Here is a 14,176-nt window from a genome sequence, read left to right on the forward strand (position 1 = left end):
TCATATGGCAGGCAAACACCCGAGAAAAAATCCAAACAGGAAGTGAGAATTCTGAGGCTGGTCGATTTTCAATTCATTGCCTATTCAAATCCCAGTAAGATCGTTATTGAATATTTATGATAACAACATCTTGAAGATTGATTCTCCACTTAGTTTGACAAGTTTATTCAACCTGTAATATAACTTTTTGAAGTTTTCGTTCGCCTGGACCTGCGCAAGTAGCTACTTGTACATAATTAATGGGCTTTATCGAAAAAAACTTTTTTTATTGTGGAACTAGGACTCCTGGGAGTGCATTATGATGAAGATCCTCAAAGGTAAGGGAATATTTATGATGTAATTTCGTATTTCTGTTGACTCCAACATGGCGGGGAAATGTTGCTTATCTCTGAGCACCATTTAAGATTGCATGGTTTGCTTTTTCCGTAAAGTTTTTTTGAAATCTGACACAGCGGTTGACTTGTTATGGCTGTAATCCTGATATCGGGATGAGTGTCATCAACAACCGCTGAATAGCACAGCGCTACATACAATAAATATTAATATAAATATTTATATTCATGACATCACAAGTGCAATATAGGAAAACACAGCTTAGCCTTTTGGTAATCCACCTGTCGTGTCAGATTTTGAAATTATGCTTTACAGCGAAAGCAATCCCAGCGTTTGTAAATTTATCGTTCACACGATAAAACATTAAGTACACTTAGCATCAGGTAGATCGATCACGAAAATCAGAAAAGCAAATAAATAATTTATCTTTGATGACCTTCGGATGTTTTCACTTACGAGACTCCCAGTTACACAACAAATGTTCCTTTTGTTCGATAAAGATTATTTTTAGATTCAAAATACCTCCGTTTGTTTGTCACGTTATGTTAAGAAATCCACAGGAAAGAGCGGTCACGACAACACAGGCGAAAATTCCAAATAGTTTCCATAATGTCCACAGAAACATATCAAACGTTTTTTATAATCAATCCTCAGGTTGTTTCTAAAATATATAATCGATAATATATCAACCGCAAATGTCTTTTACAGTAGGAGAGGGAAAAGCAATACCTATACAAATTCTGTTGCGCGAGCAAAACTCATGTGACCGCTTGACGCAATGTTATCGTTCTGGCTAATTTTTCAAAATAAAAGCCTGAAACTATATATGAAGACTTTTGACAGCTTGAGGAAGCGATAGGAAAAGGAATCTGGTTGATATCCCTTTAAATGGAGCAAAGGGAGGCAATGGAACATGGAATTTTCAAAATAGAAGCCACTTCCTGTTTTGATTTTCCTCAGGGTTTCTCCTGCAATATCAGTTCTGTTATACTCACAGACAATATTTTGACAGTTTTGGAAACTTTAGAGTGTTTTCTATCCAATAATAATAATAATATGCATATATTAGCAACTGAGACTGAGGAGCTGGCCATTTACAATGGGCACATTTTCATCCAAGCTACTCAATACTGCCCCTGCAGCCATAAAAAGTTCACCTTTCTCCTCCCTTTCATCTACAATTGACAAATAAGGAATCATAGCTTTCACCTGGATTCACAGTTTGTCATGGAAAGAAAGGTGTCCTTAATGTTTTATACATTCATGGATTTTGTTATGTAGCCCATTGTTTTATCTTTATTCAACCTGCCATCTACCCACCTGGGGACTGAGGGTTATGAGAGAACCCCCACATCACTAGCTTCTCTTTACTCAACCTGCCATCTACCCACCTGGGGACTGAGGGTTATGAGAGAACCCCCACATCACTAGCTTCTCTTTACTCAACCTGCCATCTACCCACCTGGGGACTGAGGGTTATGAGAGAACCCCCACATCACTAGCTTCTCTTTATTCAACCTGCCATCTACCCACCTGGGGACTGAGGGTTATGAGAGAACCCCCACATCACTAGCTTCTCTTTATTCAACCTGCCATCTACCCACCTGGGGACTGAGGGTTATGAGAGAACCCCCACATCACTAGCTTCTCTTTATTCAACCTGCCATCTACCCACCTGGGGACTGAGGGTTTTGAGAGAACCCCCACATCACTAGCTTCTCTTTATTCAACCTGCCATCTACCCACCTGGGGACTGAGGGTTATGAGAGAACCCCCACATCACTGGCTTCTCTTTATACAACCTGCCATCTACCCACCTGGGGACTGAGGGTTATGAGAGAACCCCCACATCACTAGCTTCTCTTTATTCAACCTGTCATCTACCCACCTGGGGACTGAGGGTTATGAGAGAACCCCGACATCACTAGCTTCTCTTTTTCAACCTGCCATCTTACCCACCTGGGGACTGAGGGTTATGAGAGAACCCCCACATCACTAGCTTCTCTTTATTCAACCTGCCATCTACCCACCTGGGGACTGGGGGTTATGAGAGAACCCCACATCATGAGCTTGCATGTTCTGCAGCCTTGTTAAGATAATGACGGGATGACTGGGAGGCAGGTTGGCATTTATTGTCATGAATCTTGCCCTGGAGGCAGTTCAGCAAAGTGGTCACTAACTGACACAGGCACAAAGTAATAAAATCAGATTTTAATCCTAAACTCAATCCTAACCACACTGCTAATCCTTCCCCTAAATTAAGACCATAAAACAACATTATTTTCCACAACCAATTTTGACTTTGCAGCTGGCATATCTAGAGGAAATCACACAGTCCTGCCTCCATGTCATGATTCATGACAAACATCAACCTGCGACTGATAGAGGCAACGTAAAATCGATAATGAAATTGTTTTCACAATTATCATGCTTTTTCTTGTTTTAAGTACGTTTTATTACAAAAAGTACAATATATCCTTATATACTTGTACAACTATGGAGCATATGTCCATGTATAATTGTATTTGTTTTTCAACATAAAAAAACATACAACAAATGATCACATTGGTATTTTAACGGTGATATTGTAAGAGTTTAAATGTTTAAACAGAGGATCCATCTAAAACAGTTTAAAACAAGATGATAAACAGAGGATCCATCTAAAACAGTATAAAACAAGATGATAAACAGAGGATCCATCTAAAACAGTATAAAACAAGAGGATAAACAGAGGATCCATCTAAAACAGTATAAAACAAGATGATAAACAGAGGATCCATCTAAAACAGTATAAAACAAGATGATAAACAGAGGATCCATCTAAAACAGTATAAAACAAGTGCAGTATGTTCTGAGAATGTTACTTTAACGTTAACTCATAACGTCACACTATAACTTCATGGGAGTCTTGTGGAAAGACTGCATGATGTTTTGGAGGGATTGAGTGACGTCTTCATCAACATTTGCAGAATATTCCTGTAATATTTTCACCTCTTGTCAGACGCCAACAGTCTCATCGGCTGCAGACATTCATAAGGAGTTCTAGTCTATAATGTCTGGAATAATATTTGTATTCCTGTTATATTTACACCTCTGTGTTTGTGGGACCACTTGGTGCTGGAATGAGGTGTCTGTTCCCAATTCTATCAGAAAAATCATTTGAAGTTCCTGAGTCAAGGTCCTCACAATTATAGGAAGACGCGTTTGTGTGTGTGTGAGAGTGTGCCCAGTGTGTGTGTCCAGAGTGTGTGTGTGTCAGTGTGTGTGTGTCCAGTGTGTGTGTGTGTGTGTGTGTATCTTGTGTGTTTGTGTCCTGTGTGTCCTCTGTGTGTGTCCTGTGTGTGTGTGTGTGTGTGTGTTTGTGTGTGTGTGTCTCCGTCCAGTGTTTTTGTGTCCTGTGTGTGTGTGTCCTGGTTGTGTGTGTCCAGTATGTGTGTGTGTCCAGTGTGTGTGTGTGTGTGTGTGTCCGTCCAGTGTTTGTGTTCTTTGTGTGTTATTGTTTAAAGTGACACTGAGTTGCCATCATAATAAACCCCAAACCCTGGATAGAGTGGCTCAGTGAATGTGGAGGTGAATGTGATCAGGTGGGTCAGTGTGTCAGAGGAGGCTCTATAGAAGGACAGAGTGCCGGCTGGCCAGTCCAGATACACTCCTACTCTGTGGGAGCTGGAGGAGGGGACGTCTATGGTAGTGGTATTATCATTGTGCCAGGCAGTGTAACTGTTGTCAGAGCAGAACAGAGTCCAGGACTTGTCATTTAATCCAATCACACAGTCATTACCCCCTCCACTCCTGTTGATTCCTTTATATGTCACTCCAATAACAGCCCCCCTCCCACTCCACTCTACCTCCCAGTAACAGCGCCCAGTCAGACCCTCTCTACACAGCACCTGTTTACAGCCCTCAAATCTCTCTGGGTGATCAGGATACGGCTGCTCCTCTGTCCTCCATGTCACCTTTCTGTTCTCCTCAGACAGAGAGAGGTGTCTGTCTACTGTGTTTGGATCCAGTGTGAGATCACAGACATCTGATGGATGAAACCAGACACAATATTAGAAATCATCATCATTCACATTAGAATGTTAACTCACTTTTCACTAATTCATTTAATGTAGATGTTTCTAGGTAACAAAAGGAGAAGTTAAGGTAACTTGAGACTTGTTGAATTATCATATGTTATAATGTATGGTAATATAAAACACACTTATTCCCATTAATCACACACACACACACACACACACACACACACACACATACACACACACACACACTTCTAAACTTTCTAAACTCTTTGTAAACGTTGGTGTCCCTGATTTCTGCTTCTACAGCTGATATTTAATATGACCAAGTCAGTAATGATGGTGGTCTTTGACTTTGACTTAACTTGAATTAAGACTTATTCTTAGTCATATTCTTCACATCAGTCAACACTCACATTTTCTAAGTCCAGGTTTCATTCTGTTCTCTCCACCATGTTCCACACTGCAGCGGTAAGCAGAAGAACAGGCAGTCATTGAGTGTCTCACACACACACACATGCGCTCACGCTCACAAAGCACCGATACACAAACACACACATACACACACTCCACACACACACACACACGCGCGCGCGCTCTCACACATGCATGCACGCTCACGCACGCACCGACACACACACTCCACACACACACACACACACACACACACCTTTGTCCAAGTGGTGGTCAGAATGTTTGTCTTAACCAGCCTGATAAGTCCAACATGTCTGATATGAACATTGACATAAACCCTCTACATACTTGAGTTTCTCCAGTCTGCAGTGTGGATCCTCCAGTCCAGCAGAGAGCAGTCTGACTCCTGAGTCTCCTGGGTGATTGTAGCTCAGGTCCAGCTCTCTCAGGTGTGAGGGGTTTGACCTCAGAGCTGAGACCAGAGAAGCACAGCCTTCCTCTGTGACTAGACAGCCTGACAGCCTGCAAAGAGTCAAATCATATTAAAACCACACTGATATTCTTTGGTGGTGAAAATAGTGGCAGTATATTTTTCTCCATATTCATGTCAAACCCTGATCTGTTTCACCTGTCCAGGGATATATACACCATAATTATTATTATTATATCCCTGGTGTATATATCCCTGGTGTATTTATCCCTGTGTTTACCTGGTGTATATATCCCTGTGTTTCCCTGGTGTATATATCCCTGGTGTATATATCCCTGGTGTATATATCCCTGGTGTATATATCCCTGGTGTATATATCCCTGGTGTATTTATCCCTGTGTTTACCTGGTGTATATATCCCTGTGTTTCCCTGGTGTATATATCCCTGGTGTATATATCCCTGTGTTTCCCTGGTGTATATATCCCTGGTGTATATATCCCTGGTGTATATATCCCTGGTGTATAAATCCCTGGTGTATATATCCCTGGTGTATATATCCCTGTGTTTCCCTGGTGTATATATCCCTGGTGTATATATCCCTGGTGTATATATCACTGGTGTATTTATCCCTGGTTTATATATCCCTGGTGTATATATCCCTGTGTTTCCCTGGTGTATATATCCCTGGTGTATATATCCCTGGTGTATAAATCCCTGGTGTATATATCCCTGGTGTATATATCCCTGGTGTATGTATCCCTGGTGTATGTATCCCTGGTGTATGTATCCCTGGTGTATGTATCCCTGGTGTATGTATCCCTGGTGTATGTATCCCTGGTGTATGTATCCCTGGTGTATGTATCACTGGTGTATATATCCCTGGTATATTTATCCCTGGTTTATATATCCCTGGTGTATATATCCCTGTGTTTCCCTGGTGTATATATCCCTGGTGTATATATCCCTGTGTTTCCCTGATGTATATATCCCTGGTGTATATATCCCTGGTGTATATATCCCTGTGTTTCCCTGGTGTATTTATCCCTGTGTTTCCCTGGTGTATATATCCCTGGTGTATATATCCCTGGTGTATATATCCCTGTGTCTCCCTGGTGTATATATCCCTGGTGTATATATCCCTGGTGTATATATCCCTGTGTCTCCCTGGTGTATTTATCCCTGTGTTTCCCTGGTGTATATATCCCTGGTGTATATATCCCTGGTGTATATATCCCTGGTGTATATATCCCTGGTTTATATATCCCTGGTGTATATATCCCTGGTGTATATATCCCTGATGTATATATCCCTGTGTTTCCCTGGTTATATATCCCTGTGTTTCCCTGGTGTATTTATCCCTGTGTTTCCTGTTTCTCTGTACCAGTTTGTCTTGTATGTTTATCAAGTCAACCAGCGTTTTTCTCTACTCCTGCTTCTATTTGTTCCACCCGGTTTTTGTCCCTGTTTTCTGGACCCGACTGCCTGACCTCTTGTTTGCCTGACCATTCTGCCTGTCCTGACCATTCTGCCTGTCCTGACCTCTAGCCTGCCTGACCATTCTGCCTGTCCTGACCTCTAGCCTGCCTGACCATTCTGCCTGTCCTGACCTCTAGCCTGCCTGTCCTGACCATTCTGCCTGTCCTGACCATTCTGCCTGTCCTGACCTCTAGCCTGCCTGACCATTCTGCCTGTCCTGACCATTCTGCCTGTCCTGACCATTCTGCCTGTCCTGACCTCTAGCCTGCCTGACCATTCTGCCAGTCCTGACCTCTAGCCTGCCTGTCCTGACCTCTAGTCTGCCTGACCAGTCTGAATGTCCTGACCATTCTGCCTGTCCTGACCTCTAGCCTGCCTGACCATTCTGCCTGTCCTGACCTCTAGCCTGCCTGACCATTCTGCCTGTCCTGACCTCTAGCCTGCCTGACCAGTCTGAATGTCCTGACCATTCTGCCTGTCCTGACCTCTAGCATGCCTGACCAGTCTGCCTGTCCTGACCTCTAGTATGCCTGACCAGTCTGCCTGTCCTGTCCAGTCTGTCTGTCCTGACCTCTAGTCTGTCTGCCACTCTGTGCCTCCTGGACTCTGATTATGACCTTTGGCCTGTCCACGACCATTCTCTTGCCTCCCCCTTTTAGTATATTAATAAATATCAAAGACTCTAACCATCTGCCTCCCCGTGCCATCTTCTACAGGAATACTGACCTCAGAGTCTCCAGTTTACAGTGGGGATTCCCCAGTCCAGCAGAGAGCAGCTTCACTCCTGAATCCTTCAGGTCGTTGATACTCAGGTCCAGCTCTCTCAGGTGTGAGGGGTTTGACCTCAGAGCTGAGACCAGAGAAGCACAGCCTTCCTCTGTGACTCCACAGCCTGACAGCCTGACAAAGAGATCATCATGACTTCACAAACACACTGTTAATTTAACACCAGTAGTGTAGAAGGACAATGGCAGATGCATTTGGTTTATTCTCCCAAACAACATATAGATTCATCTTCCGTTTCCTAGAATTGTATGGTCATATTGTTATACTAATGTGAAAATCAATGAATTTATTCAATATGTTTTTCAATATAATATTATACACATATTACAATACATATTTTTCTCTAAACTGAATATTTCTTCCTGATGATGAGTTCTTAAATGTCATTTTATTTACTCACAGAGCAGCTCTGGAGGCTTTGACCACTGGCAGCAGCCTCAGAAGACCTTCCTCTGATCTGGAGTATTTCTTCAGGTCAAACACATCCAGCTCCTTTTCTGAAGTCAGCAACACAAAGACCAGAGCTGACCACTGTGCAGGTGACAGGTTGGGTTTTGAGAGACTTCCTGATCTCAGGTATCTTTGGATCTCCTCCACTAGAGAATGGTCATTCAGTTCATTCAGACAGTGGAACAGATTGATGCTCCTCTCTGGAGAGGGATTCTCCCTGATCTTCTTCTTGATGTACTTGACTGTTTCTTCATGGGTCTTTGACCTGCTTCTTGTCTTTGTCAGTAGACCTCGTAAGTACTTCTGATTGGACTCCAGTGAGAGGCCCAGCAGGAAGCGGAGGAAAAGGTCCAGGTTTCCCGTCTCACTTTGTAAGGCTTTATCCACAGCACTCTTGTAGAAAGCAACTTCAGGCTCGTCTTTTGTTTGCAGTTTGTCCATTAGATTCTCATTGTTGTTGATGAATGAGAGGAACACATATACAGCAGCCAGAAACTCCTGAATGCTCAGATGTACGAAGCAGTACACCTTGTCCTGGTACAGCACACATTCCTCTTTAAAGAGCTGTGTGCACAATCCTGAGTACACTGAGGCTTCATTGACATCAATGCCAGCCTCTTTCAGGTCTTCTTCATAGAAAATCAGATTGCCCTTCACAAGCTGTTGAAAAGCCAGTTTTCCCAGTGACATAATGCTCTCTTTATTCCAGTGTGGACCTGTCTCTTCTTTCCCAAGATACTTTTCATTCTTCTGTTTGGTATGAAACACCACAAGGTGTGTGTACATCTCAGTCAGAGTCTTGGGCATCTCTTCTCTCTTGTCTGTACTCAACATGTGTTCAAGGACTGTTGCAGAAATCCAACAGAAGACTGGAATGTGGCACATGATGTGGAGGCTCCTTGATGTCTTTATGTGTGAGATGATTCTGCTGGCCAGGTCTTCATCACTGAATCTCTTCCTGAAGTACTCCTCCTTCTGTGGGTCATTGAACCCTCGTACCTCTGTCACCTGGTCAACACACCCTGAAGGGATCTTATTGGCTGCTGCAGGTCGGGTAGTTATCCAGAGGAGAGCAGAGGGAAGCAGATTTCCCTTGATGAGATTTGTCAGCAGAACATCCACTGAGGTTGACTCTGTGACGTCCCAACAGATCTTGTTCTTCTGGAAGTCTAGGGGCAGTCGGCACTCATCCAGACCATCAAAGATGAACAGAACTTTGTACTTGTTGTTGATGGAGATTCTTGATTGTTTGGTTTCCATTGAGAAGTGATGAAGAAGTTCAATGAAAGTGTGTTTGTCCTCTTTCATCAAATTCAGCTCCCGAAAAGGAAATGAAAATACAGATTGGACATCCTGATTTGCTTTTCCTTCAGCCCAGTCCAGAATGAACTTCTGCACAGAGACTGTTTTTCCAATGCCAGCGACTCCCTTTGTCAGCACAGTTCTGATAGGTTTGTCTTGTCCAGTTAAGGGTTTGAAGATGTCGTTACATTTGATTGGAGTCTCTGGTCTTGCTTGTTTCCTGGTTGTTGTCTCAATCTGTCTCAGCTCATGTTCATTATTGACCTCTCCTGTTCCACCCTCTGTGATGTAGAGCTCTGTGTAGATCTTATTGAGAAGTGTTGGGTTTCCTTGTTTAGCGATTCCCTCAAATACACATTGAAACTTCTTCTTGAGATTAGATTTGAGTTCACGTTGGCAAATCACAGCAAGATCATCTGAATCTAGAAATATCACAGAGGATATTAATATTTCGTCTGTTTCAATACTTACAGTATTGTAGGACTGTTATAAAGTTGTACATTATAATAATTTATTCTCTTAACTGACTGTATAAATGTGTAAATGTTTTCATAATGCATTACAGACTGGTGTGACTGATTATATTATTATTGATATTATTGATGGTATTATTAATGTTGTCTCTCTCTCTCTCTCTCTAAATAAATAAATAAATCAGTACAACAAATTGATGGTATTAATAATGTTGTCTTTCTCTATCTAAATTAATCAACACATCCCTGCTGCTACTTGATGAGGTCACTAGGTGTTGTTTTAAGGCTGCTACAATATCATTGAGTTACACAACTACTTTAGCTGTACTTTAGCAACAGCTTTTAAATGTTATAAAACAGCATCAACATGAGGCAGACAGATCTTACATTTCTCCAGTGTGTCAGCAAGCTCCTTCTGGTTCATTTTCCTCAGGATGTGCAGTGTGATCTTCAGAGCCCCCTCTCTGGCACTGCTCTCCTGCTTCTCATCTTCAGCATCCACCACTTCCTTATCCTGCTTCTGACTCTCAAAGCCTTCTGGGAGTTCTGGACTAAGAATCCTCTTGAACCTCTTCAGCTCGTTCTTCACAAATGTCACAATGTTCTCTTCAAGCAACTGAAATAAATAAAGTAAATAAGTTAAGCAAGAGACTAAATGCTTTCTCATTAACACATTAATGAATGTTTGACAGATCAACTTTCCATGAGGTAAACAAAAACAAATGTACATAACAGGACCACATACACTGAATATGGAGCCCAGGTCGGTTTGATGACTCCGGAAGACTGACCACTGAGAATCTCTGACTCTGATCTCTCCTGTTGGTATCTGTGGACAAAACATGAGATTACATCTCCTCATCCAGGGAGTGCACACACACACACACACACACACACACACACACACACACACACACACACACACACACACACACACACACACACACACACACACACACACACACACACACACACACACACAGTGAGGGAATGTTCTGTTTAATATTGTTTTAGGACTATGAAGATGGACAATATGATTAGCCTTTGGATTATGAAAACAACAACAATAAATGGGAAAGTGGGAGTGGAGAAATGACTAGAGACAGTGTTGTTTAACTCACTGACCATCACCCATGAGTTCTTCTTACCTTTGTTCAGTAGAAAATTCTATAGGTAGACGCAAAGACCGGTCACTCTTCATGGACACACAGCTGGGTACAGGGGAGGATGGTCTCTCCTGCTGGATTGGTCTTCAACACAACAGAGACAAACATTACATCTCTCATCTACTCTGAGCTCAGATGGGGAAACATAAGAAGAGTTTCATTCCAAAACGATATATATCACTTATCAGAAATGTTAGTAAATTAGCTTTTATTGTTTAAAGCATTTCTGAAAGAGATTTGTGTGTTTTTTCACTATCTAATCATGGTATGGGATTGATATGTACAGATATGTATTTGTTTAAAATCACTTGATGTCTTCATTTCAGAGAGACAAATAATCATGTTTTTTTTCCTCAAAATGCTATTTATTTGCCTCACTCTCAAATGTTACCGACCGGAATAATGAGGCTATAAGGAGTACCAGTACTGAGTCAATGTGCAGGGTACCAGGTAGTTGAGGTAATAAAGAGACTATAAGGAGTACCAGTACTGAGTCAATGTGCAGGGTACCAGGTAGTTGAGGTAATAATGAGGCTATAAGGAGTACCAGTACTGAGTCAATGTGCAGGGTACCAGGTAGTTGAGGTAATAATGAGACTATAAGGAGTACCAGTACTGAGTCAATGTGCAGGGTACCAGGTAGTTGAGGTAATAATGAGACTATAAGGAGTACCAGTACTGAGTCAATGTGCAGGGTACCAGGTAGTTGAGGTAATAAAGAGACTATAAGGAGTACCAGTACTGAGTCAATGTGCAGGGAACCAGGTAGTTGAGGTAATAATGAGACTATAAGGTTAACCAGTACTGAGTCAATGTGCAGGGTACCAGGTAGTTGAGGTAATAATGAGACTATAAGGAGTACCAGTACTGAGTCAATGTGCAGGGTACCAGGTAGTTGAGGTAATAATGAGACTATAAGGAGTACCAGTACTGAGTCAATGTGCAGGGTACCAGGTAGTTGAGGTAATAATGAGACTATAAGGAGTACCAGTACTGAGTCAATGTGCAGGGTACCAGGTAGTTGAGGTAATAATGAGACTATAAGGAGAACCAGTACTGAGTCAATGTGCAGGGTACCAGGTAGTTGAGGTAATAATGAGACTATAAGGAGTACCAGTACTGAGTCAATGTGCAGGGTACCAGGTAGTTGAGGTAATAATGAGACTATAAGGTTAACCAGTACTGAGTCAATGTGCAGGGTACCAGGTAGTTGAGGTAATAATGAGACTATAAGGAGTACCAGTACTGAGTCAATGTGCAGGGAACCAGGTAGTTGAGGTAATAATGAGACTATAAGTAGTACCAGTACTGAGTCAATGTGCAGGGTACCAGGTAGTTGAGGTAATAATGAGGCTATAAGGAGTACCAGTACTGAGTCAATGTGCAGGGTACCAGGTAGTTGAGGTAATAATGAGACTATAAGGAGTACCAGTACTGAGTCAATGTCCAGGGTACCAGGTAGTTGAGGTAATAATGAGACTATAAGGAGTACCAGTACTGAGTCAATGTGCAGGGTACCAGGTAGTTGAGGTAATAATGAGACTATAAGGAGTACCAGTACTGAGTCAATGTGCAGGGTACCAGGTAGTTGAGGTAATAAAGAGACTATAAGGTTAACCAGTACTGAGTCAATGTGCAGGGTACCAGGTAGTTGAGGTAATAATGAGACTATAAGGAGTACCAGTACTGAGTCAATGTGCAGGGTACCAGGTAGTTGAGGTAATAATGAGACTATAAGGAGAACCAGTACTGAGTCAATGTGCAGGGTACCAGGTAGTTGAGGTAATAATGAGACTATAAGGAGTACCAGTACTGAGTCAATGTGCAGGGAACCAGGTAGTTGAGGTAATAATGAGACTATAAGTAGTACCAGTACTGAGTCAATGTGCAGGGTACCAGGTAGTTGAGGTAATAATGAGGCTATAAGGAGTACCAGTACTGAGTCAATGTGCAGGGTACCAGGTAGTTGAGGTAATGATGAGACTATAAGGAGTACCAGTACTGAGTCAATGTCCAGGGTACCAGGTAGTTGAGGTAATAATGAGACTATAAGGAGTACCAGTACTGAGTCAATGTGCAGGGTACCAGGTAGTTGAGGTAATAATGAGACTATAAGGAGTACCAGTACTGAGTCAATGTGCAGGGTACCAGGTAGTTGAGGTAATAATGAGACTATAAGGTTAACCAGTACTGAGTCAATGTGCAGGGTACCAGGTAGTTGAGGTAATAATGAGACTATAAGGAGTACCAGTACTGAGTCAATGTGCAGGGAACCAGGTAGTTGAGGTAATAATGAGACTATAAGTAGTACCAGTACTGAGTCAATGTGCAGGGTACCAGGTAGTTGAGGTAATAATGAGGCTATAAGGAGTACCAGTACTGAGTCAATGTGCAGGGTACCAGGTAGTTGAGGTAATAATGAGACTATAAGGAGTACCAGTACTGAGTCAATGTCCAGGGTACCAGGTAGTTGAGGTAATAATGAGACTATAAGGAGTACCAGTACTGAGTCAATGTGCAGGGTACCAGGTAGTTGAGGTAATAATGAGACTATAAGGAGTACCAGTACTGAGTCAATGTGCAGGGTACCAGGTAGTTGAGGTAATAAAGAGACTATAAGGTTAACCAGTACTGAGTCAATGTGCAGGGTACCAGGTAGTTGAGGTAATAATGAGACTATAAGGAGTACCAGTACTGAGTCAATGTGCAGGGTACCAGGTAGTTGAGGTAATAATGAGACTATAAGGAGAACCAGTACTGAGTCAATGTGCAGGGTACCAGGTAGTTGAGGTAATAATGAGACTATAAGGAGTACCAGTACTGAGTCAATGTGCAGGGTACCAGGTAGTTGAGGTAATAATGAGACTATAAGGTTAACCAGTACTGAGTCAATGTGCAGGGTACCAGGTAGTTGAGGTAATAATGAGACTATAAGGAGTACCAGTACTGAGTCAATGTGCAGGGAACCAGGTAGTTGAGGTAATAATGAGACTATAAGTAGTACCAGTACTGAGTCAATGTGCAGGGTACCAGGTAGTTGAGGTAATAATGAGGCTATAAGGAGTACCAGTACTGAGTCAATGTGCAGGGTACCAGGTAGTTGAGGTAATAATGAGACTATAAGGAGTACCAGTACTGAGTCAATGTCCAGGGTACCAGGTAGTTGAGGTAATAATGAGACTATAAGGAGTACCAGTACTGAGTCAATGTGCAGGGTACCAGGTAGTTGAGGTAATAATGAGACTATAAGGAGTACCAGTACTGAGTCAATGTGCAGGGTACCAGGTAGTTGAGGTAATAAAGAGACTATAAGGTTAACCAGTACT

The 14,176-nt window shown here is 42.2% G+C and overlaps 1 protein-coding gene across 1 annotated transcript; it reads right to left on the minus strand.

The window, feature by feature from the left end:
* Positions 1-2,764: 2,764 nt before the first annotated feature.
* Positions 2,765-10,902, minus strand: LOC135532505 (NLR family CARD domain-containing protein 3-like). Its single transcript, XM_064959988.1, is given in 9 exon segments — positions 2,765-4,360; positions 4,769-4,815; positions 5,115-5,288; positions 7,400-7,573; positions 7,860-9,633; positions 10,072-10,300; positions 10,430-10,467; positions 10,470-10,513; positions 10,833-10,902. Coding segments are annotated over 9 exon segments (3,060 nt in total). The 5' UTR covers positions 10,886-10,902; the 3' UTR covers positions 2,765-3,833.
* Between the last annotated feature and the right edge of the window lie 3,274 nt (positions 10,903-14,176).

Source organism: Oncorhynchus masou, unplaced genomic scaffold (assembly GCF_036934945.1).
Source record: "Oncorhynchus masou masou isolate Uvic2021 unplaced genomic scaffold, UVic_Omas_1.1 unplaced_scaffold_1883, whole genome shotgun sequence".
NCBI classification, from domain to species: Eukaryota; Metazoa; Chordata; class Actinopteri; order Salmoniformes; family Salmonidae; genus Oncorhynchus; species Oncorhynchus masou.